The 23,623-nt window shown below is 47.9% G+C and overlaps 1 protein-coding gene across 1 annotated transcript in view; it reads left to right on the top strand.

The window, feature by feature from the left end:
- The first annotated feature begins 7,756 nt into the window (after positions 1-7,756).
- Positions 7,757-23,623, top strand: part of LOC140418026 (uncharacterized) — a 149,960-nt gene continuing 134,093 nt past the window's right edge. Inside the window, 3 exon segments of the mRNA XM_072501456.1 lie at positions 7,757-8,153; positions 9,827-13,087; positions 20,940-22,799. Of these exon segments, the coding sequence (XP_072357557.1) occupies positions 21,298-22,799 (1,502 nt within the window). The 5' untranslated portion in view covers positions 7,757-8,153; positions 9,827-13,087; positions 20,940-21,297.

The following is a 23,623-nucleotide window of genomic DNA, read 5'->3' as shown; positions in this document are numbered from 1 at the left end:
TTCCCTTTGAAATTTGGTATTCTTGCACCTGTCCTGATGAGTGAAGATGAAAAGTTTCAACAGAAGTCCCTTTTTTTTTTTAGCAATGCTTAGTTCAGTAGTACTAAGTAATGAATAATATCACAAGACTGGAAATAATAATCATTGCATCTTACAGAGAACTGTAAATAATATATTGAGTCAGTAATATGTAACAACACTGAACATAAATCTGTTCAGTGTTAATTTACTGTCCCCTTAAATGTCAGCCATCTCCTGGGGAAACCAGCCCTTTCATTGAACATTAGGAAAGAGACCATCCTTTTAGCCAGACAAATAAATGTGTCAAGCTGAGGGAGCAAAGGATGTCAATGTCTTTAATGGAGAGAGAGAGACCTGGGCCAAGCTTTCCGGAGTCTGCACCCTCCCTGGATTCACTTCCTTTCCCTTCAGTAGCTGCAAGTCACCAATGTCACCCAGAATGAGAAAATAAATGGGAAGGTTGAGACATTAATTTTCTGCTGTTGCCCAGAGGAGGAAGCTTCAGTCTAAAATTCTTGTCCAACTTCCGCTTTCTGACCTCACAGTGGAGTCCTGCCTGAATCAACCAACGGGAATCACGCTGCTCCGCAATGACGTCTCCAGATTCCAGTGCGCATACCCGGTACGGACACGGGAGCCCCACCCCCATCCATTGCTTCCCCTTCCCCCCACACCACCGAAATGCAAGGTTTCCCAGCAACGGGCTGATGACTCCGGCCAGAGCGAGAAGCCGCTCTGTGATCTCCCCGCGGCCCGGGACTGCGCATGCCTAAAGGAGAGGGACAGGTGCGCACGTTCGGGAAGGAGCCGCCTCCTGACCTTTCTGCTGAGATGTTGGCCAATGGGAAGAATTGGAGCGCCGGAAGGATTCTTGTCCTCCAGCCAATCAGAGCACGAGCTTTGTGTGAGTGAAGATTGTCTTCACTAAAATTGTCTGACTAAAAGGATAATATAATAATACAATAAGAATCACTTATTGCCACAAGTAGGCTTCAATGAAGTTACCGTGAAAAGCCCCGGGTCGCCACATTCCGGCGCCTGTTTGGGGCGGCTAGTACTGGAATTGAACCCGCGCTACTGGCATTGTTCTCCATTGCAAGCCAGCTGTTTAGCCCACTGTGCTAATCCAGACACTGGTCTCTTTCCTAATATTCCCAATTGAAGGGCTGGTTTCCCCAGAAGATGGTTGACATTTAAGGGGACAGAAAAGTAATATCAGACAGAGATATATCTAATGTTATATGGCACAGATTAGATATATTAGTGATGGTTCTGTAATAAAATACATTTATTATTTCCAGTTGTGTAATATTGTACCATCGCAACATTATATATTTCCAGTCGTCTCTTCCATTAGAGGGTTGTTTGTCTCTTGAATTCTCTTCTGCAGGGACCAATGGAGGCTTTGGGGGAGGGGGGGGTGGAGGGGGAGGTCATTGAATATATGCACAGATGAGCTGGATAGATTAAAAAACATTTTTATTGGTTTTTAACAATGAACACAAAGTTACAGAAACATTGGTGGAAAATGGGTGCAGAGAAAAAGGGATATTCCCAGCATAAATACAAGGAACACATTGCAGAATTAATTTGGGACAGGATATTTGAGGGACCAGAGCCTCTCGATGAAATGCCGGATCAATTTAACAACCAGTTAACAGGTTAACATAGTGAGTGGGGAAAGAGGGTAAGATTATATAAAAACAGGAGGATAACAATGCAGGTTGCATATCCTTTAATATTGTGAAACAAACTAACAACATTGTCCAATTAAAATGAAGCATAAAAAGCTCATGGAAAGCCCAGGACGAGCAGGTCAGATAAAATGGAGCCTGTGTATTTGAGATGGGGCTTCCATACTCCGTGGAATACATCAGACTTAGAACGGAGTACAGACATTAAAAATTCCATTGGTATGCTTTCGATAATCAGCCTATGCCAGGTTTGGACAGAGGGGAAATTGTCGCTAATTCAGGAGTAGAGGATATTTTTACGAGAGGCAACAGTCAAGATATTACACAGCCTTTTTTTAAATAGAATCAGTGATTCGTCCATGTAGGAGACCCAGGATCAGGAATAAAGCATTCGACTCTAACACTCTGTCTAAAATCCTCTCCAGTTTCCTGACCACATTTGGCCAATAGGCTTGGATCTTGACAAAGGTCCATAAACAACGTACATAGTTGCCCTTGACTATCAGGCACTTGAGGCACATCGCGGATATAGTCTAAGACTAGACGTAATTTGAAGATGGTGCAGTATCTTGAACTGGATCTCCTTCATTTTATTGCAAACCAAAATTTTTACAGACATAGTCCCATTTGTTATCCCATATCTCCTCAGCAATATTGACTGTTAAGTCCCTTTCCCATGACTGCAATGCTCTCAACGTTGAAATGCAGCATCTGGTATTTAGAGTATCATGGAACTTGCTAATCAATTGTTTCAGCTCCACAGAATTCAGGATTCTTTCCACGGGGGAAATTGAGGAATCATGAGGCAAAGATCCCTTATTAAGAATAAAGTGCCTGAGCTGTAAATACTTAAAAAGGGTTTGTCTCAGGATATCACATTTCTGACAGAGTTGCTCAAAGGATGATATGGAAGCATCTCTGAACTTGTTTCCCAGCCTACAAACACCTCTATCTCTCCAGGTATCAAATCCATGGTCAATGAGACTGGGTGGAAAATCTAGACTGCCGTGGAGAGGAGAGTGGAAGTCAATGTCGATCTCCCTTCTAATTGGTGGGCCAACCTCCACGCTCTGAGAGTATTAATAATAACAGGATTATCACACTTAGCAGAACCTGTCTTAATGTCACCATAAACAACAAGACCTGTAGAGGGAGAACTGACTGGTCTGCTTCTACATTCAGCCAGGTGGATGTTGGGTCCATCCTCACCCAATCCCTTATGAACCTCAGATGAGAGGCCAGTTGATATAGCCTGATTTTTGGAAGACCCAACTCTCCCTTAGCTCTGGGTGATTGGAGCTGAACAAACTTGATGCAAGGTCTCTTTTTGTTCCAGATAAATGTACTGGGTTCTATTAATTTCCTTAACGACTCTGGTCGACAGCAGTATAAGCAGCATCTGCAGAGAGTACAACATTCATTTTAATGAAGGCGATCCTCCCTCGCCATGAAATTGGAAGAGAGACCATGTGGCGGCACAGTGGTTAGCACTGTTGCCTACGACACTGAGGACCTGGGTTCGATTCTGGCCCCGGGTCATTGTTCGTGTGCAGTTTGCACATTCTCCCCGTGACTGTGGATCTCACCCCCCACAACCCAAACATGCGCAAGTTCGGTGGATTGGCCAGGCTAAATTGGCCCTTCATAGGACAAAAAATAATAATTAGGTACTCTAAATTTATTTTTTTTAGAAGAAGGAAAAAAAAAAAACTAGTTTTAGAATTCAGCAAAGGAAGACCAAGAAACTGATAAAGAGAAAATAGAATGTGAGATTAAACTGGCGAGAAACATAAAAAAAACACCTGGAAAAGCTCCTCTCGGAATGTGAAAAGCAAAAGATTAGCAAAGACCAATGTGACCCAGGGCCGGGAGTCCAACCAGGGTCCTCAGCGCCATAGTCCCAGTGCTAACCACTGTGCCACGTGCCATCCCCTAAAACTAGTTCCCAATCCTCCGGCTTACTATTATTTTTGCCACTGGAAAAGCCTCTTCCTTTTATCTAATGGAATCTTTAACTTTTCTTGTTAGCCACGATTGCATCATTTTTCCTGATGGATTTTTGTTCTTAAAGGAATTTATATGTTATGGAAATATATAATAATTGCTGAACTGCTAGCGAGTGCCTTTCTTTTGTCTTGAGTTTAATTGTAATGACCCAATATGACACAAACAACTTGCCCCTCATACCTTGACAGTTTCCTTCTGTGAGAAACACCCAGATAAATTAAACAAAACAACCATATAACCACCATAGCCCAGCTTCATGGCAACGTGGCATGCTTTGGGGAGCTCCAAACAGAAATGGGAACCAAATATCTTTCAACTTCCAAACACCCTTTCAGTCTTTGTCCTTGTAAAATTTAGGTAAGATATTCGCAACAAGGCTCAAAGAGCATCAGCCCACTAGAAGCAAAGTCGTGAGACCGGCCAGTCCAGCAGAAATAAATCCTCCGACCCTCCCACTTCACCAAGTGTCAGAATGAACACAATGCAGTCCTGGGTGTAATTAAGAGCAGAAACAGTAACAGAATCCAACCCCCGTAATCAATTGTGAACTTGTTGGTGTCTCACCGGATGCCATGAATCTCAGAATCCCTTCCCACATTGAATGGTATTCGCGGGAATGACTCTAAAAGAATCACTCAACACTCGGGTCTGCCCCAAATGTTAAACAGTTTATTGATTTAACACCGGCAAGGAGCCAGTCATGGGTCTCATCATGCGCTTCTCTTAATGCATAACAAAAATCATCAATAATTATACAATTCGAACAGTTACACAGCCCACCTCGGCTGGACACAATCCAATTCTAATAATTATTGGTTACTATCAGCATGGGGCTGTGTGGCCAGAGGTCATAAACAGACAGAGGCCCCCTCGTGGTGTATTCCAGACCACTTATCAGCTGTCCTTGGGTCTTTTTGATAGACTCTCTTATCTTAACCTCATTACAGACTGGTGCTGCAGGCAGCATTCCTCACAGGCAGCTGCCTGGGAGTTACAGGCAAGGGGATTTCAGCTCTCTGTGTGAACTCCTTCACAAGGAATGTGGCCAAGTCAGCTGGCTATCCATGATGCCTCAGAGGCTGCTACATGACATTTTAAACAAGGATTATACACGGTTAGTGTGAATCTAGAAAATGATCCGTATTTGAAATATTGTACGTTTCATATACATATAGATGTATATTGCAGATACCTCCACTTTGGGTCCATTTCTACAATTGCCTATCCCAAGTGTGAATTCGCTGGTGTGACTTCAGGCTAGATAACGTAGTGAATGCCTTCCCACACTGAGAACAGGTGAACTGTCTCTCCCCGGTGTGTACTTGCTGGTGTGTCTGCAGATGGGGAATCTGAGTGAATCACTTCCCACAGTCAGAGCAGGTGAATGGCCTTTCCCCAGTGTGAACTCGCTGGTGTCTCCGCAGGATGGGTAAAGAAGTGAATCTCTTCCCACACTGAGAGCAAATGAACGGCCTCTCTCCAGTGTGAACCCGCTGGTATATCCGCAGGCTGGATAAAGTAGTGAATTCCTTCCCACACTGAAGACAGGTGAGTAGCTCCCCCACAGTGTGAACTCGCTGATGTGTCTTTAGGATGCATAAATGAGTGAATACCTTCCCACACACAGAGCAGGTGAATGGCCTCTCCCCAGTGTGAATGCGTCAATGAGCTTCCAGTTCAGATGAGACTCTGAATGCCTTCTCACAGTCCCCACATTTCCACGGTTTCTCCATGTTTTGGGTCTCCTCGTGTCGCTCCAGGTTGGACAATCAGTTGAAGCCTCGGTCACACACAGAACACGTGTACTGTCTCTCTCCACTGTGAATGGTGTGATGTTTTTTCAGGCAGTGTATCTCTTTCCACTGTCAGTGCTCTGGAACACTCACTCAGATGTGTGTGTCTCAGTGCTTTTCCAGATACACTGATGGTTAAAATCTTTTGAAGCCGACAGATGAGGCAAACATTTCTCCTTCTAGATTCAAAATCTAGAATTCAAAGACCACGGATTTGATACCTGGAGTGATAGAGGCGTTTGTCGACTGGGAGACATGTTCAGAGACACTTCCTTGTCATCCTTTGAGCAGCTATGTCAGCAACTTGACATCACAAGACAATCCTTTAAGTATTTACAGCTCAGCGATGTTATTCGTAACAAGACATCTTTGTGTCTTGATTCCTCAATTTCCCCAGTGGAAAGAATCCTGAATTCTGTGGAGCCTAAACAATTGATTAGCCAATTCTATGATATACTAAATTCCAGATCCTGTATTTCAATGATGAGAACCTTGCAGTCATAGGACAAGGACTTAGCAGTCAATATTGATGAGGAGACATGGGGTAACATATGGGACTATGCCAGTGAAATTTTGATTTGCAATAAAATGAAGGAGACTGTGCAATACTACACAGTCTTCATATTACGTCTAGTCTTAGACACCGGGTTGAGCCCACTCTACTCCAATGTGCCTGGTGGTTGAGAGTGACTATACACGTTGTCTATGGAGCTGTGTAAAGATTCAATCCTATTGGTCAAATGTAGTCAGGGAACTGGAGAGGGGTTTTGAGAGAGCTTTAGAATCTAAACCTGTATTCCTGATCCTGGGACTCTAAGGTGGGCAAATCACCAATTCTAATTTTAAAAGGAAATATAATATCCTGACCTTTGCCACTCATAAAAATATCCTCTGCTCCTGGATTACCGACAACTTCCCCTTTATCCAAAACTGACATAGGCTGATTATGGAATGCATCCCTGTGGAATTTTTAACATCTGTACTCTGCTCTAAGTCTGATGTATTGTGTAAAGTATGGGAGCCATATCTCAAATACATATGCTCCGATTCAGCTGACTTACTCCTCCTGGGCTTTCCATGACTGAATTCAATTCACCTTATTCGTTTTAAGTCGACTATGTTGTTAGTCTGTTTCATAATACTTTGGGGTGTGCAACCTGCATTGCTGTCCTCCTGTTTTTACAAACTCTTACCCTCTTTCCCCTCTCACCATGTTAACCTGTTAGCTGGTTGTTCAATTGATCCAGTATTTCATCTAGAGGCCCTGGTCCCTCAACTATCCTGTTCCGAATTAATTCTGCAATGTGTTCCTTGTATTTATGCGGCAATATCTCTTGTTCTGCTCTGTACCCATTTCCAACCAATTTTTCTGTTACTCTAGAACATAGAACAATACAGCGCAGTACAGGCCCTTCGGCCCACGATGTTGCACTGAAACAAAAGCCATCTAACCTACACTGTTGTGTTTATTGTACTGCTGTGTCTATGGTTTAAAAAAAATGCGTTCAGAAAAATCTGTCAAACTCATCCGTGAAAATATTCACCAACTCCCAGACTCCACTGGTCCCAGTGGAAGAGAAATCCCACCCTGAGGGAAGAGATGCCTGGAAATATATAATGGAGATACAGAACAACATTACACAACTAGAAATAATAATAAATGTACTTTGTTACAGAACCATTAATAATATATCTAATCTACCATATAACAACACTGGACATTTATGTATCTGTCCGATATTAATTTGCTGTTGCCTTAAATGTCAGCCGTCTCCTGGGAAAACCAGCACTTTAATTGTGAACATTAGGAAAGAGACCATCCTTTTAGCCAGACAAATAAATGTGTCAAGCTGAGAGAGCAAAGGATGTCAATGTCTTTGAGAGACTGAGAGAGAGAGACCTGGGCCAACCTTTGCAGAGTTTGAAGAGGGAGCAGAGTCTGCACCCCCCCTGATTTCACTTCCTCTCAATTCAGTTGCTGCAAGTCATCAACTGAAGGTCAGAATGAGAAAATAAATGGAAAGGGGGAGGAAAGAAAGTGTTTTCCTCACAGATGGTGCAGACAGGAGGACGTTTCAGTCTGTGTGAAGCTCAATTATCAGCCGCACAAAGCCCGAGCCCTGATTAGCTGGAGGACCAGAGTACTTCCGGTCCTCCAACTCTTCACATTGGTTAATACGTCTGCTGGATGGTCATGGGGCTTGCCACCGGCCGCATTTGCGCAGCTTCCCCGCACATGCGCAGTCACGGGCCGGGGGAGGGGAAGGTCACGGACTGGGTTGTCCCCGCGTCAGACCCGCAGCACCGACCGGCGACACCGAGCAGTGAGTCCCGAGGCTCTCGGCAGCTTGACCAGGCTGCACGGAAAGAGCTGAAGCGGCTCCCTGACTCCCTGTCGGAAGGGAAGCCGCGCACCTCCCGCCAGACACCCGCAAATGTCAATATTTTTATACTTTTCACCATTTTTCAAACAATGAAAGCAGCAGAAAAACTGGCGGGAAATGGGCCCCGAGAACAAGAGATATTGCCGCAGAAATACAACCAGACATTGAGAATTCATTCAGAACAGGATATCTGAGGGAGCACAGCCTCCAGATGAAATGTCAGCAATTCAACAACCAGTCAACATGTTCACACAGTGAGTGGGGAAAGAGGGTTAGATTCTATAAAAACAGGAGGATAACAATGCAGCTCACACACCCCAAAGTATTGGCAAACTGACTAACAACATAGTCAACTTGAAATGGATAAATTGAATTCGCTCATGGAAAGCCCAAGAGGAGCAAGCCAATGAAATTGAAACATCTGAATTTGAGGTTGGGTCTCATACGTTGCAGAATGGGGAGGTCAAATTTTTAAAACATAAGACAGGATCTGTACAAAATCAACTGGGAGCAGCCACTTGTCGAAAAATCTATATCTGAGCAGTAGGATTGATAGCGCACAAGGAGGCATGATAGCACAGTGGGTAGCACTGTTGCTTCACAGCTCCAAGGTCCCAGGTTCGATTCCCGACTTGGGTCACTGTCTGCACGTTGTCCCCATGTCTGCGTGGGTTTCCTCCGGGTGCTCGTGTTTCCTCCCACAGTCCAAAGATGCGCAGGTTAGGTGGATTGGCCATGCTAAATTGCTCTTAGTGTCCAAAAAGGTTAGGTGGGGTTACGGGGATAGGGTGGAGGTGTGGGCCTCAGTGGGGTGCTCTTTCCAAGGGCGGGTACAGACTCAATGGGCCAAATGGCCTCCTCCTGCACTGTAAATTCCATGTTCCCATGATAGTGAAGGATGGGAGCAATAAGTCCAGGGAACCCTGGATGTAAGGGATATCCAGGGTTGGATAAGGAATTAAAGGTGACTCTTGTCACAGATACCGAGGGCTCAAAGCGGAAGTCCCAGAGGAACATAGAAAGTGCAAGGGATTACTTAAGAAAGGAATTAGGAGAGCAAAGAGGAAGCATGGAAAATGGGGCAGGGGGTTGACCAGGGTAAGAGTACGGACCAATGTGTGCATGGAACTGGAAGGTTTTAAATGAGCACTTTGCATCTGTGTTCACTACGGAGAAGGATAATGTAGGAACAGAAATCACGGAGGCACATTGTGATTTGCTTGAACAACTTAACATTGAGAGGGCGACGGTATGAACAGTTTCACCAGGTCTGAAAGCGAATAAATCCCCAGGGCCAAATGAGATATATCCCAGGCTGCTGTGGGAGGCAAGGAAGGAGATTGCAGAGGCTCTGACAAAAAAAATTCAAATCTTCTCTGGCCACAGGAGAGGTGCCTGAGGACTGGAAGACAGCTAATGTGGTGCCATTATTCAAGAAGGCAAGTAGGGACAAACCAGGAAATTACAAGCCAGTGAGTCTAACTTCACTGCCATGGAAACTACTGGAAAACATTCTGAGGGACAGAATTAATCTCCACTTGGAAAGGCAAGGATTAAACAAGGGAGAGCATGTCTTACAAATTTGATTGAATCTTTTGAAGAGGTGACTAGGTGTGTAGATGAGGGTAGTGCAGTTGATTTAGTCTACATGGACTTTAGAATCCCCAAATTAAGGTTTTTATACTCTTATCTCAGATACTCTGCCCCTCCGAGTCCGTTCCCTGGAGACTAGGCCGTGAATCCCGAGGTAAGGTTGTTGTACTTACTGCTCCAATACACCATCCCTCCCTGGAAACTAGATGTGGGGAATAGGTATTGAAGACGAGGTATTGGGGAATGTGACAGAATGAATGTTGTACAGAAACTAGAATTGTTTGTTCTGAATTTCTATCCGATACTGAGTTGAAATTGTAAACTCCTTCTGTAGGATATTACAAGAGGAGGAAATACAGACAGAAATCTCAAACGTCACGTCTAGACCTGAAAGAGCCACTTGATTCGTTAGGATCTGAATATCATCGGCCTTTGAATCCAGAAGAATTAATGTTTACCCGATCTGTCGGCATCAAAACATTTAAACCATCAGTGTGACTGGAAAAGCACCGAGACACACACACCCGAGTAAGAGTGTTCCAGATCACTGACTGTGGAAAGAGCTTTAACCAGTTACACAGCCTGAAAACACATCACACCATTCACAGCGGGGAGAGACCGTACACGTGTTCTGTGTGTGGACGAGGCCTCAACTGATTGTCCAACCTGGAGAGACACGAGGACACCCAAAACATGGAGAAACCGTGGAAATGTGGGGACTGTGGGAAGGGATTTAGAGCCCCATCACAGCTGGAAGCTCATCGGCGCATTCACACTGGGGAGAGGCCGTTCACCTGCTCTCAGTGTGAGAAGGGATTCACGCAGTTATCCAACCTGCAGTCACACCAGCGAGTTCACACCAGGGAGAGGCAGTTCACCTGCTCTCAGTGTGGGAAGGAATTCACTCAGTTATCCAACCTGCAGACACACCAACAAGTTCACACTGGGGAGAGGCCATTCACCTGCTCTCACTGTGGGAAGGGTTTCACTCAGTTATCCAACCTGCAGACACACCAGCGAGTTCACACTGGGGAGAGGCCATTCACCTGCTCTCAGTGTGGGAAGGAATTTGCTCAGTTATCCAACCTGCGGGCACACCGCTGAGTTCACACTGGGGAGAGGCTGTTCACCTGCTCTCAGTGTGGGAAGGAATTCACTCAGTTATCCGGCCTGCGGAGACACCAGCGGGTTCATACCAGGGAGAGGCTATTCATTTGTTCTCAGTGTGGGAAGGAATTTACTCAGTTATCCCACCTGCAGTCACATCAGCGAGTTCACACTGGGGAGAGGCCGTTCACCTGTTCTCAATGTGGGAAGGGATTCACTGTGTTATCCAACCTGAAGTCACACCAGCGAGTTCACACTGGGGAGTGGCCTTTCACCTGCTCTCAGTGTGGGAAGGGATTCAGTCAATTATCCAACCTGCGAAAACATCAGCGAGTTCACACTGGGGAGAAGCCATTCACCTGTCCTCAGTGTGGAAAGGGATTCACTGGGTTATCCAACCTGAAATCACACCGTCGAGTTCACACTGGGGAGAGACCATTCACCTGCTCTCAGTGTGGGAAAGGATTCAGTCAATTATCCAACATGCGAAAACATCAGCGAGTTCACACTGGAGAGAAGCCGTTCACTTGCTCTCAGCGTGGGAAGGGATTCACTCAGTTATCCAGCCTGAAATCACACCGTCGAGTTCACACTGAGTAGAGACCGTTCACCTGCTCCCAGTCTGGGAAGGGAATCCATGATTCATGGCGCCTGCTGAGACACCAAGTTCACAAGTGATTACAGGGGTTAGATTTTGCTGTTATTGTTTCTGCTTCAATTACATCCAGGACGGCATTTCGTTCATTCTGACAGTTCATCAATGGGGAGGGTCGGAGGGTTTTGTTCTGCTGGACTGGCGGTAAATGAGCAATACTGTACACAGTGCTCCAGATGTGGTCTCACCAATGTCCTGTATAACTGAAGCATAACCTCCCGACTTTTGTATTCAATTCCCCCACAATAAACAATAACATTCTATTAGCTTTCCTAATTACTTGCTGTACCTGGAAACTCGCCTTTTGTGATTCCTGCTCGTGGACACCCAGATCCCTCTGAGTCTCAGAACCATGTGAGCTCTCCTGTGTTTCTAACAGACCCACATATTCAACGAATACATCACATATTTCTGCCTTCCTAGCTTTAGCTGGCATCTCTATATTCATTTACCTGCCAATTTACCAACCCTTTTCAAGAAACCAAAGACAGGCCGTCCACCTGAATAAAATCTTAGCAGCCTCCAGAGCCATCCTTATACCACTACAAACCTGGTGTGTCTTTTTAATTTATACTGTAACCCAATCATCGGCGTCTGCCATTCCAAAGATCAGGGACCTGAGCCCCCAAGTTATATTGCCACTCCCGGCCTGGTGTGTGGTCAATTCTAGCCCCGGAGGACTTTCGTAGGCGACTATGAAGGAGTAAGTCGCACATTTGGTGGTTCCCGCTCTGGCCGGACTTTTGGACCTTTTCCCACTATTTTTTAACGGAGTTGAATTGAAGAACGGACGTCACTGGCAATTCTCTACAGAATTCCCACTTCGGTACATGGAGAAAAGGACTAGAAGTGTTCGTAAGGGCAGAAACAGAAAGACAGAGAAGACTTGGGGTGAAGTTGCAACAGGAGAGAACATGGCGGAGGGGCGCACCTCTGGCTTGTCGACTCAGCAGTCTATGGAGCAGCTGATGCAAGTCATTCAGGAGGGCTTTGCGACACAGAAACGGGACTGCTTGGACCCAATAAAAGCATCGATTGAGTGGGTGGAGCTCAGATTGGACGCCCAGGATCGGGCGATCCAGAAGGTGGAGAAGGCGCTGGCTGAGCAGGGGGAGCATCAGACTGCAGTGGAACTGGAGGTGGGGATGCTGAGGGACCAGCAAAAGAAGCTTCTGGAGAAGTTGGAGGACCTAGAGAATTGGTCCCGCCGGCAGAACCTAAGAATTGTCGGGCTCCCGGAGGAGTCCGAAGGAACGGCGCTGGGACATACGTCGCAGGCATGTTTGAGAAGCTGCTGGGGGAATGGGGCATTCTCCCGGCCCTTGGAGGTGGATAGGGCTCACAGAGCACTCGCGAGGAAGCCGCGGATGGGAGACCTTCCGAGGGCTATGGTGGTGAGATTCCACAGGTTCTCAGATAAGGAGTATATTCTGCAGTGAGCCAAGCAGACACGGAGCTATAAATGGGACAATAGCATCCTGCGGGTTTACCAAGACCTGAGCGTGGAGGTGGCCAGGAGGAGGGCAGGCTTCAATCAGATCAGGACGATCCTTTTCAAGAAAAAGGTGAAGTTTGGACTGTTATACCCAGCCCGTCTCTGGGTCACGCATGAGGATCAACACTTTTACTTCGAGTCGCCTGAGGACACGTTGGACTTTGCAAGAAAGAAAGGGCTGGCGAAGGACTGAGAACTTTTGAACTTGGCTGCAATGTTCATGTTTTTGTTTCTCTGTTTTGTTCCTCTGTTTTTGTAAAAAGTTTCTCGTTCTGCGTTTTATGGAAGATGGGTTTGAGGTGCCGTTTGCATTGATTTGGAACCAGGAGTAGAGCTGAGTGAGTTAAGGTTTTCATTTGCACTGTTGGGGGATGGAGGTGTGCTTGTTTTGATCTTGGTGTTTTTTCTGTTGGGCAATTATGTGGGGATTGTTTGATGCTGGAGTTTGTTTGTATGAGCGGGGGGGGGGGGGAAGGGAGAGAGAACAATAGGTGGAAGACTATCTGCCGCCGGGGATGGGGGCCGCCAAGCTAGCTCGGTGAGCTAGCTCTCGGAAGTGCAGTGGGGGGTGTGCATATGTTTGGTTTAGGAAAGGGGTTGGGTTACAGGGTGTTGTTGCTGGGGGGGGTGAATGTTCTGCTGACAAAGGAGGGACTTGGGCTGAGGGACAGAGAGGAGATCGGGGGCTGCCTGGGGGCGGACCGGTGGAGGCGCGGAACACGGGCTGGAGGTGGGCCTAAAAAAGGGGGTGGCTGAGCAGCGGAGGGTGGGGGGGGGGCAATGAGCCCACCAACTAGGCTGATCACCTGGAATGTTTGAGGGTTAAATGGACCGGTTAAAAGGGCACGTGTGCTCGCGCAACTTAGGAGATTGAAGGTGGACGTGATAATGTTGCAGGAGACGCACCTTAAGATATCGGACCAGGTTAGATTGGGGAATGGCTGGGTCAGCCAGGTGTTTCACTCGGGACTAGATTGAAAGACTAGAGGGGTCACGATCCTGATCAATAAACAGGTGGTGTTTGAGGCGGGTAGAACAGTCTCGGACGTGGGAGGTCGGTACATTATGGTCAGTGGGAAACTGGAGGGGGTGCAGGTGGTATGAGTAAATGTATATGCGCCAAATTGGGACAATGTGGAGTTTATTAGGAGGATGCTGGGAAAGATACCGGACCTGGACTCGCACAGGTTGGTCATGGGAGGGGACTTCAATACAGTTATGGACCCTGGCTTAGACCGGTCAAGCTCAAAAACGGGCAGGGTTCCAGCAATGGCAAAGAAACTAAGAGGGTTCATGGAGCTGATGGGCGGGGTGGATCCATGGATATTTAGGCAACCGAGGGTGAAGGAGTTCTCCTTCTCTCACGTGCATAAAGTGTATTCCCGGATTGATTTCTTTATTTTGAGCAGGGTCTTTCTGACTGGGGTAGTGGACACGGGGTATTCGGTGATTACAATCTCAGACCATGCACCATACTGGGATGACCTGCAGGTTAGCAAAGACAGTAACCAGCGCCCGCACTGGAGGTGGGACTTTTGGCGGATGAAGGGGCGAGCGAGTGGCTGAGGAAATGCATTCAGAACTACCTGCAGGTCAATGACACGGGGAAACTTCGGCAGCAGTGGTTTGGGAAGCACTGAAGGCGGTGGTAAGGGGGACGCTGATCTCGATCCGGGCTCATGGGGAGAAGGTTGACAGGGCAGAAACGGACAGACTGGTAAAGGAGATACTACAGATCGATAGGAGGTATGCGGAGACCCCCAGAGGCAGGGCTATTAAGGGAACGACGGAGGTTGCAGGCGGGGTTTAGTTTGCTGACCACAGGTGGAGCAGCTGGGAAAGGTGAAGGGGGCGATTTATGAACATGGGGAGAAGGCCAGTAGAATGCTCGCACAGCGGCTTAGGAAGAGGGAGGCAGCTAGGGAGATAGGGAAAGTAAAGGACTGAGATAGGAACCTGGTTGGTGATTCGGTAGGGGTGAATAAGGTGTTCAGAGATTTTTACAGCAGGCTGTACAGGTCGGAAACCCCTGCGGGGCCGGAGGGGATGAGGCACTTCTTGGAGGGGCTGAATTTCCCAATGGTGGACGTGGAGTGGGTAGAAGGGCTGGGGGCCCCAATTGGGCTGGAAGAGATAGTGGACGGCTTGAAGGCCATGCAGGCGGGTAAGGCCCCGGGTCCGGACGGGTACCCAGTAAAGTTCTATAAAAAGTTCTCGGGGATATTGGGGCCAGTGTTGTTGCGGATGTTCAATGAGGCAAGGGAGAGAGGGGTGCTCCACCCGACGATGTCACAGGCAATGATTTCGCTGATTCTTAAGCGGGACAAGAACCCGGAGTTGTGTGGGTCCTACAGGCTGATCTCCCTGCTGAATGTGGATGCCAAGTTGCTGGCCAAAATCTTGTTCTCTAGGATTGAGGATTGTGTTCCGGACGTTATTGGGGAGGACCAGAAGGTTAAGGATAGGCAGTTGATGGCCAATGTAAGAAGGCTGTTAAATGTGATCATGATGTCCCCGGAAGGTAGGGAGATTGAGGTAGTGATCGCAATGGATGCAGAAAAGGCTTTTGATGGGGGAGAATGGGATTATCTGTGGGAGGTACTGGGACAGTTTGGATTTGGGCGGGGCTTTATTGACTGGGTCAGGTTACTGCATCAGGCTCCTGTGGCAAGTGTGTGGACGAACAGACAACTTCGGACTATTTTGGACTGCACCAGGGGACGAGACAGGGATGCCCCCTCTCCCCACTGCTGTTTTTGCTGGCGAGAGACACTGGCAATTGCTCTGAGAGCTTCAAGGAGCTGGACTGGTTGGGGGTGGGGTGGAGAACAGGGTTTCGCTCTATGCGGATGATCTGCTTCTGAACGTTTCGGACCCAGTAGAGGGGATGGAGGAAATCATGAAGATTTTTGGGGAATTCGGCCGGTTTTCGGGGTATAAGCTAAACATGGATAAGAGTGAGATGTTTGTGGTTCAGGCGAGGGGACAGGAGGGGCGACTGGGGAGCTGCCGATCAGGTCGGTAGGGAGTCGTTTTAGGTACCTGGCATCCAAGTGGCACGGGAATGGGACCGGCTGCATAACTTGAATCTGGCCCGGCTAGTGGACCAAATGAATGACGATTTTCGGAGATGGGACGCGCTCCCGTTGTCTCTGGCCGGGAGGGTGCAATAGGTGAAAATGACGGTCCTCCCGAGGTTCCTATTTGTATTTCAATGTCTCCCCAATTTTATTCCGCGTTCTTTTTTTAAGTGGGTCAACACGGTGATCACGGGCTTCGTCTGGGCGGGCAAGACCCCACGGCTAAGGAAGGTAACGCTCGAGTGGACCCAGGGAGAGGGCGGGTGGCGCTGTCAAATTTTAGCAATTATTACTGGGCAGCTAACATAGCCATGATCAGGAAGTGGGTGGTGGGGTAGGGGTCATTGTGGGTGCGTAAGGAGGCGACTTCTTGTAAGGGCACCAGTCTGGGGCGTTGGTAACTGCATCTCTGCCATTCCCGCTGGCACGGTACTCTTCCAGTCCAGTGGTGGTGGCGGCCCTGAGAGTTTGGGGCCAGTGGACGTGGCATGTGGGAGCAATGGGAGCATCGGTCTGGGCCCCAATTTGTGCTAACCACCGGTTTGCCCCGGGGAGTATGGATGGGGTGTTCCGGGTATGGCGGAGAGCGGGGATTGAGAGGATGGGGGATGTGTTCATAGAGGGGAGTTTCCCGAGTATGAGGGTGCTGGAGGAAAAGTTTGGGCTGGCGAGGGGAAACAAATTCAGGTATCTGCAGGTGTGGGACTTCCTTCGTAAACAGGTGTCAACCTACCCGCTCCTACCGCTGAGGGGGATTCAGGACAGGGTAATTTCCAGGGTGGGTAGGGGAGGGGAGCGTCTCAGACATCTATAAGGAGCTTATGGGGTCGGAGGAGATGCAGACCGACGAGCTGAAGCGTAAGTGGGAGGAGGAGCTGGGAGGTGAGATAGAGGATGGTTTATGGGCAGACGCGTTTAGAGTCAACACGTCTGCAACATGTGCCAGGCTCAGCCTGATACAATTTAAGGTTGTGCACCGGGCTCACATGACAGTGGCCCGGATGATCAGATTCTTTTAGGTGGAGGACAGGTGCACCATGTCCACATGTTTTAGACATGTCCAAAGCTTCGGGGATTCTGGCAGGGGTTTGTGTACATCACGTCCATGGTGTTAAAAACAAGGGTGGCGCTAGGTCCAGAGGTGGTGATTCTCGGGGTGGCGGAAGTTCCGGGAATCCAGGAGGAGAGAGAGGCGGATGTTCTGACCTTTGCTTCCCTGGTAGCCCGGAGACGGATACTTTTGGCATGGGGGGACCCAGAGTCCCCGAAGTCGGAGACCTGGTTATCGGACGTGGCTAGCTTTCTCTGGATGGAGAAAATTTAGTTTGCCTTGAGAGGTTCACTATTCGGGTTCACCCGGAGGTGGCAACCGTTCGCGACTTCCTTGCGGAAAATTAATTGTCAGCAGACGGGGGTGGGGGGGGGGGGGGGGGGGAAGAGTAGGTTAGGTTAGAGTCGGGGGTCAATAAGGGTGAGACCTGTACCAAAGGTAAACGGTTTTTGCACAATGTTTATGGTTTCATGTATCTTTTCTATTTTGTTGTTGTTTCTACATGCGCACGAACAGACTCAAAAACAGCTTCTTCCCCACTGTCACCAGACTCCTAAATGACCCTCTTATGGACTGACCTCATTAACACTACACCCTGTATGCTTCATCCGATGCCAGTGCTTATGTAGTTACATTGTATATGTTGTGTTGCCCTGTTATGTATTTTCTTTTATTCCCTTTTCTTCCCATGTATTCAATGATCTGTTGAGCTGCTCGCAGAAAAATACTTTTCACTGTACCTCGGTACATGTGACAATAAACAAATCCAATCCAATCCAAAATACCTCAATAAAATGTTTATTAAAAAATAAAATTAGGGCTGGACCGTTCAAGAGAGATGTTAGGAAGAACTTCTTCACTCAAAGAGTTGTAGAAGTTTGGAACTCTCTCCCACAAACTGCAGTTGAAGTTAGATCAGTTGTTTATTTTAAATGAGATAGATAGATTTTTGTAAATCAAAGAGGTTAAGGGATATGGGCCAAATGCAGGTATATGGAGTTAGGTCACAGATAAGCCATGATCTCATTGAATAGCGGGACAGGCTCCAGGGGCTGAATGGCCTGCTCCAGTTCCTATGTTCCGAAAAGTTGTAAATCTCCATCCCACACACTCTCCCTCCATTCTCATTCTGCTGTTTTTAATATCAACCTCTCAATTTTCCTGAAGGTGCTGATTCAGGCTGTTTGACAGATCCATGCTCACTGCTTTATAATAATAATCTTTATTGTCACAAGTAGGCTTACATTAACATTGCAGTGAAGTTACTGTGAAAAATCCCGCATCGCCACATTCCGTCGCCTGTTCGTGTACACAGAGGGAAAATTCAGAATGTCCAAATCACTGAGGGACTGGTTTAGCACAGGGCTAAAAAGCTGGCTTGTAAAACAACAAGGCCAGCAGTGCGGGTTCAATTCCCGTACCAGCCTCTCCGAACAGGTGCTGGAATGTGGCGACTAGGGGCTTTTCACAGTAACTTCATTTGAAGCCTACTTGTGACAATAAGTGATTTTCATTTCATTTTTCATTTCACCGAACAGCAAGTCTTTGGAGACTTGTGGGAGGAAACCGGAGCACCCGGAGGAAACCAACGCAGACACGGGGAGAACGTGCAGACTCTGCACAGACCGTGACCCAAGCCGGGAATCAAACCTGGGACCCTGGAGCTGTGAAGCAACAGTGCTGATCACTGTGCTATCATGTGTTTCAACACAGAATAAATAGGAGCTGCATTTGGCCCATCAAGCCTGCTCAACCATTCGATAGATAATTGGCCCCTCTACCTCAGCACCATTTTCCCTGTGTTGCAACCCTACAGGAGACCAAGGAATCTGCAACCTCAGATTCCCTCAGGCCTCACCCGAGTACCACCTACCTGGATGAGGCGGGCAGAGCTACACCCTTAACCCAGGGGCCTTTGTGACAAAAACACTTCAGCCCAAGTGTGGGTCATGGACAGGAGACCCTTCAGGCGACCGCCGGGCCAACCACCCAGGGGTTCAGTCCAAAAACCTGGTCCCACCGTCTGTGCGGCGTCTGCACGTTCTCCCCGTGTCAAGCTGAGGGAGCAAAGGATGTCAATGTCTTTCAGAGAGAGAGAGAAAGATCTGGGCCAAGCTTTCCAGAGTCTGCACCCTCCCTGGATTCACTTCCTTTCCCTTCAGTTGCTGCAAGTGACCAATTGAAAGTCAGAATGAGAAAAGAAATGGAAAGGGGGAGAAAAGGTGTTTTACTCCCAGATGTTTGAGACAGGAGGAGGTTTCCGTCTGTGTGAAGCTCAAACTTCGTTCACACAAAGCCGGAGCTCTGATTGGCTGGGGGACCAGAGTCCTTCCGGTCCTCCAATACTTCCTATCGGTCCAAACGTCACCAGTAAGGTCAGGCGTGGGCGCTCCGCCCCACGGACGCGGCTTCCCTTCTTCCCCGCACATGCGCAGTCCCGGGCCGGGGGAGGGGAAGGTCACGGACTGGGTTGTCTCCCGTCAGACCCGCAGCACCGACCGGCGACACCGAGCAGTGAGTCCCGAGGCTCTCGGCAGCTTGACCAGGCTGCACGGAAAGAGCTGAAGCGGCTCCCTGACTCCCTGTCGGAAGGGAAGCCGCGCACCTCCCGCCAGACACCCGCAAATGTCAATATTTTTATTACTTTTGTTTTCATCATTTTTCAAACAATGAAAGCAGCAGAAAAACTGGCGGGAAATGGGCCCCGAGAACAAGAGATATTGCCGCAGAAATACAACCAGACATTGAGAATTCATTCAGAACAGGATATCTGAGGGAGCACAGCCTCCAGATGAAATGTCAGCAATTCAACAACCAGTCACCATGTTCACATAGTGAGTGGGGAAAGAGGGTTAGATTCTATAAAAACAGGAGGATAACAATGCAGGTCACACACCCCAAAGTATTGGGGAACTGACTAACAACATAGTCAACTTGAAATGGATCTGTCCTGTGTCTTGTACTTTTGTGCGCCCTTTCTTTTAATTTTAAACTGTCCCTAACCTCTTATTTGTCCGTGGCTGTTTTTATTTGTGAAGCGGAGCCTTTTCCTCTCGGGGATATACTTGCTCTCTATCTCGTTAAATGTTTCTTTAAATATTCTCCACTGATCTTCAGTTGTTTGACCCAGTAACCGATCTCCCCAGTTTACCGTGGACAGTCTCTGTCTCATAGAATTTACTTTTTTTCATAGAATTTACAGTGCAGAAGGAGGCCATTCGGCCCATCGAGTCTGCACCGGCTCTTGGAAAGAGCACCCTACCCAAGCCCACACCTCCACCCTATCCCCATAACCCAGTAACCCCACCCAACACTAAGGGCAATTTTGGACACTAAGGACAATTTAACCTGGCCAATCCACCTAACCTGCAAATCTTTGGATTGTGGGAGGAAACCGGAGCACCCGGAGGAAACCCACGCACACACGGGGAGGACGTGCAGACTCCGCACAGACAGTGACCCAAGCCGGGAATCGAACTTGGGACCCTGGAGCTGTGAAGCAATTGTGCTATCCACTATGCTACCGTACTGCCCCGGCAACAGTCTCATCCCGTTAAAGTCAGCCTTACCCAATTCTAAAATTCTACTGTCTGTAACGTGCTTTTCACTTTCAAACACTACAGTGAATTCAATCATGTGATCACTATTTGATAAATGTTTGCGCAGTTAGGCTACCAACTAAATTAGGAATCTTTTTTCAAATATATTTAGAGTAACCCAATTCTTTTTTCCCCAATTAAGGGGCAATTTAGCGTGGCCAATTGACCTACCCTGCACATCTTTTTGGGTTGTGGGGGTGAGACCCAGACAGACAGGGGGAGAATGTGCAAAGGCTTTTATACTCTTAGCTCAGATTCTCTGCCCCTCCGAGTCCCGTCCCTGGAGACTAGGCTGTGAATCCCGAGGTACGGTTGTTATACTTACTGCTCCAATACTCCATTCCTTCCTGGAGACTAGGTATGGGGGAATGAGAGAGGAAAGAATGTTATGCAGAAACTAGAATTGTTTATTCTGAATTGTTATCCGATACTGAGTTGACTTTGTAAACTCCTTCTGCAGGATATTACAAGAGGAGGAATTACACACAGAAGACTCAAACATCACGTCTCGATCTGAAAGAGCCACTTTATTCGTTAGCATCTGAATATCATCGGCCTTTGAATCCAGAAGAATTAATGTATACCCAATCTGTCGGTATCAAAACATTTAAACCATCAGTGTGACTGGAAAAGCACCGAGACACACACACCCGAGTGAGAGTGTTCCAGAGCACTGACTGTGGAAAGAGCTTTAACCAGTTACACAGCCAGAAAAAAAACACACCATGCACAGTGGGGAGAGACCGTACACGTGTTCTGTGTGTGGACGAGGCTTCAACTGGTTGTCCGACCTGGAGAAACACTAGGAGACCCAAAACATGGAGAAACCGTGGAAATGTGGAGACTGTGGGAAGGGATTCAGAGTCCCATCTGCACTGGAAACTCATCGACGCAGTCACACTGGGCAGAGGCCCTTCACCTGCTCTGTGTGTGGGAAGGGATTCAGTCAGTTATCCCACCAGCAGTCACACCAGCGAGTTCACACTGGGGAGAGGCCGTTGAACGGCCCTCAGTATGGGAAGGGATTCAGTCTGTTATCCACCCTGCGGATACACCAGCGAGTTCACGCTGGGAAGAAGCTGTTCATCTGCTTACAGTGTGGGAAGAGATTTAGACAGTTATCCAGCCTGAAGTTACACCAGCGAGTTCACACTGGGGAGAGGCCATTCACCTGCTCTCAGTGTGGGAAGGGATTCAGTCAGTTGTCCACGCTGCGGATACATCAGCGAGTTCACACTGGGGAGAGGCCATTCACCTGCTCTCAGTGTGGGAAGAGATTTAAACATTTATCCAGCCTGAAGAAACACCAGCGAGTTCACACTGGGGAGAGGCCGTTCACCTGCTCTCAGTGTGGGAAGGGATTCAGATATTCATCCAACCTGCGGAAACACCAGCGAGTTCACACTGGGGAGAAGCTATTCACATGCTCTCAGTGTGGGAAAGGATTCAATCGGTTAACCCACCTACGGACACACCAGCAAGTTCACACTGGGGAGAGGCCGTTCACCTGTTCGCAGTGTGGGATGCGATTCATTCACTTATCTAATCTGAAGACACACCAGCGAGATCACACTGGGGAGAGGCCATTCACTTGCTCTGTGTGTGAGAAAGGATTCACTCGGTTATCTAACCTGAAGACACACCAGCGGGTTCACACTGGGGAGAAGCCATTCACCTGCTCTGTGTGTGAGAAAGGATTCACTCGGTTATCTAACCTGCAGTCACATCAGCGAGTTCACACTGGGGAGAAGCCGTTCACCTGCTCTCAGTGTGGGACGCGATTCACTCACTTATCTAGTCTGAAGACGCACCAGCACGATCACACAGTGGAGAGGCCATTCATCTGCTCTGTGTGTGGGAAAGGATTCACTCGGTTATCTGACCTGAAGACACACCAGCGGGTTCATACTGGGGAGAAGCCATTCACCTGCTCTCAGTGTGGGATGCGATTCACTCGCTTATCTAGTCTTAAGACACACCAGCGAGATCACACTGGGGAGAGACCATTCACCTGCTCTGTGTGTGAGAAAGGATTCACTCGCTTATCTATTCTGAAGAGACACCAGCGGGTTCACACTGGGGAGAAGCCGTTCACCTGCTCTCAGTGTGGGAAGGGATTCAGTGATTCATCCAACCTGCAGACACACCAGCGAATTCACACTGGGGAGAGGCCATTCACCTGCTCTCGGTGTGGGAAGGGATTCACTCAGTCATCCAACCTGCAGAGTCACCAGCGAGTTCACACTGGGTAGAGGCCATTCACCTGTGGGAAGGGAAAGCATGATTCATTGCATCTGCTGAGACACCAATACATTGACCAGTGATTACAGGAGTTGGATTCTGCTGTTATTGTTTCTGCTCTCAGTTACACCCAGGACTGCATTTTGTTCATTCTGACAGTTGGTCAATGGGGAGGGTTTCTTTCTGCTGGACTGGCCGGTCTCACGACTTTGCCTCCAGTGGGCTGATGCTCTTTGTCTTGTTGCGAATACCTGGTTTCAAATTTCATAAGGATCTCAGAGTAAAAGGATGTTTCGCAAGTGAGAAGATATTCAGTTTGCATTTCTGTTTGGATCCCTCAAAATCATGCCACATTGCCATGAAGATGGGCCGTGATGGTTACATGGGTTTTTTTTTGTTTAATTTATCTGGGTGTTGCTCACAGAAGAACGCCATCAGGGTATGAGGGGCAAGTTGTCTGAGGTGGACTGGGAAACTGATGGGAGACGTAGAATAGCTAATATTTAAGGAATGATTACATATTTACCAGGGTCTCTCTCTCTCTAGTTTTTTGTGGTATACAGAAGAAGGATCAGTGTGTACATACAGACACGGTTGTTCTTTCTCTCGCATTATTCACAGTGGTGGTTGTGGTTTCCTGTTTTTCGTTCCCCACTGTTTATTTTTGTTCCGGTTGTTGCCCCCCCCCCCCCCTTGTTTCTCATGCTTCTTTTGTTGGGCGTGGTTGGGTTCCATGTCTCCTGCCCCCCTCTCATTCCCCTATCCCACCCACCCCCTCCCCCTCCCTTACTGTGTCATGACTGCCTTCTCCTGTTCTTTGTCTTCTAAGCTGTTGGGCTACAAACAGGTCTTGGAACAACCGAGTGAATGGCTCCCACGTTTTGTGGAATCCCTCTTCCGACC

This window comes from Scyliorhinus torazame, chromosome 5 (assembly GCF_047496885.1).
Source record: "Scyliorhinus torazame isolate Kashiwa2021f chromosome 5, sScyTor2.1, whole genome shotgun sequence".
Lineage (NCBI taxonomy): Eukaryota > Metazoa > Chordata > Chondrichthyes > Carcharhiniformes > Scyliorhinidae > Scyliorhinus > Scyliorhinus torazame.
This window is presented reverse-complemented; position numbering and strand designations above follow the sequence as displayed.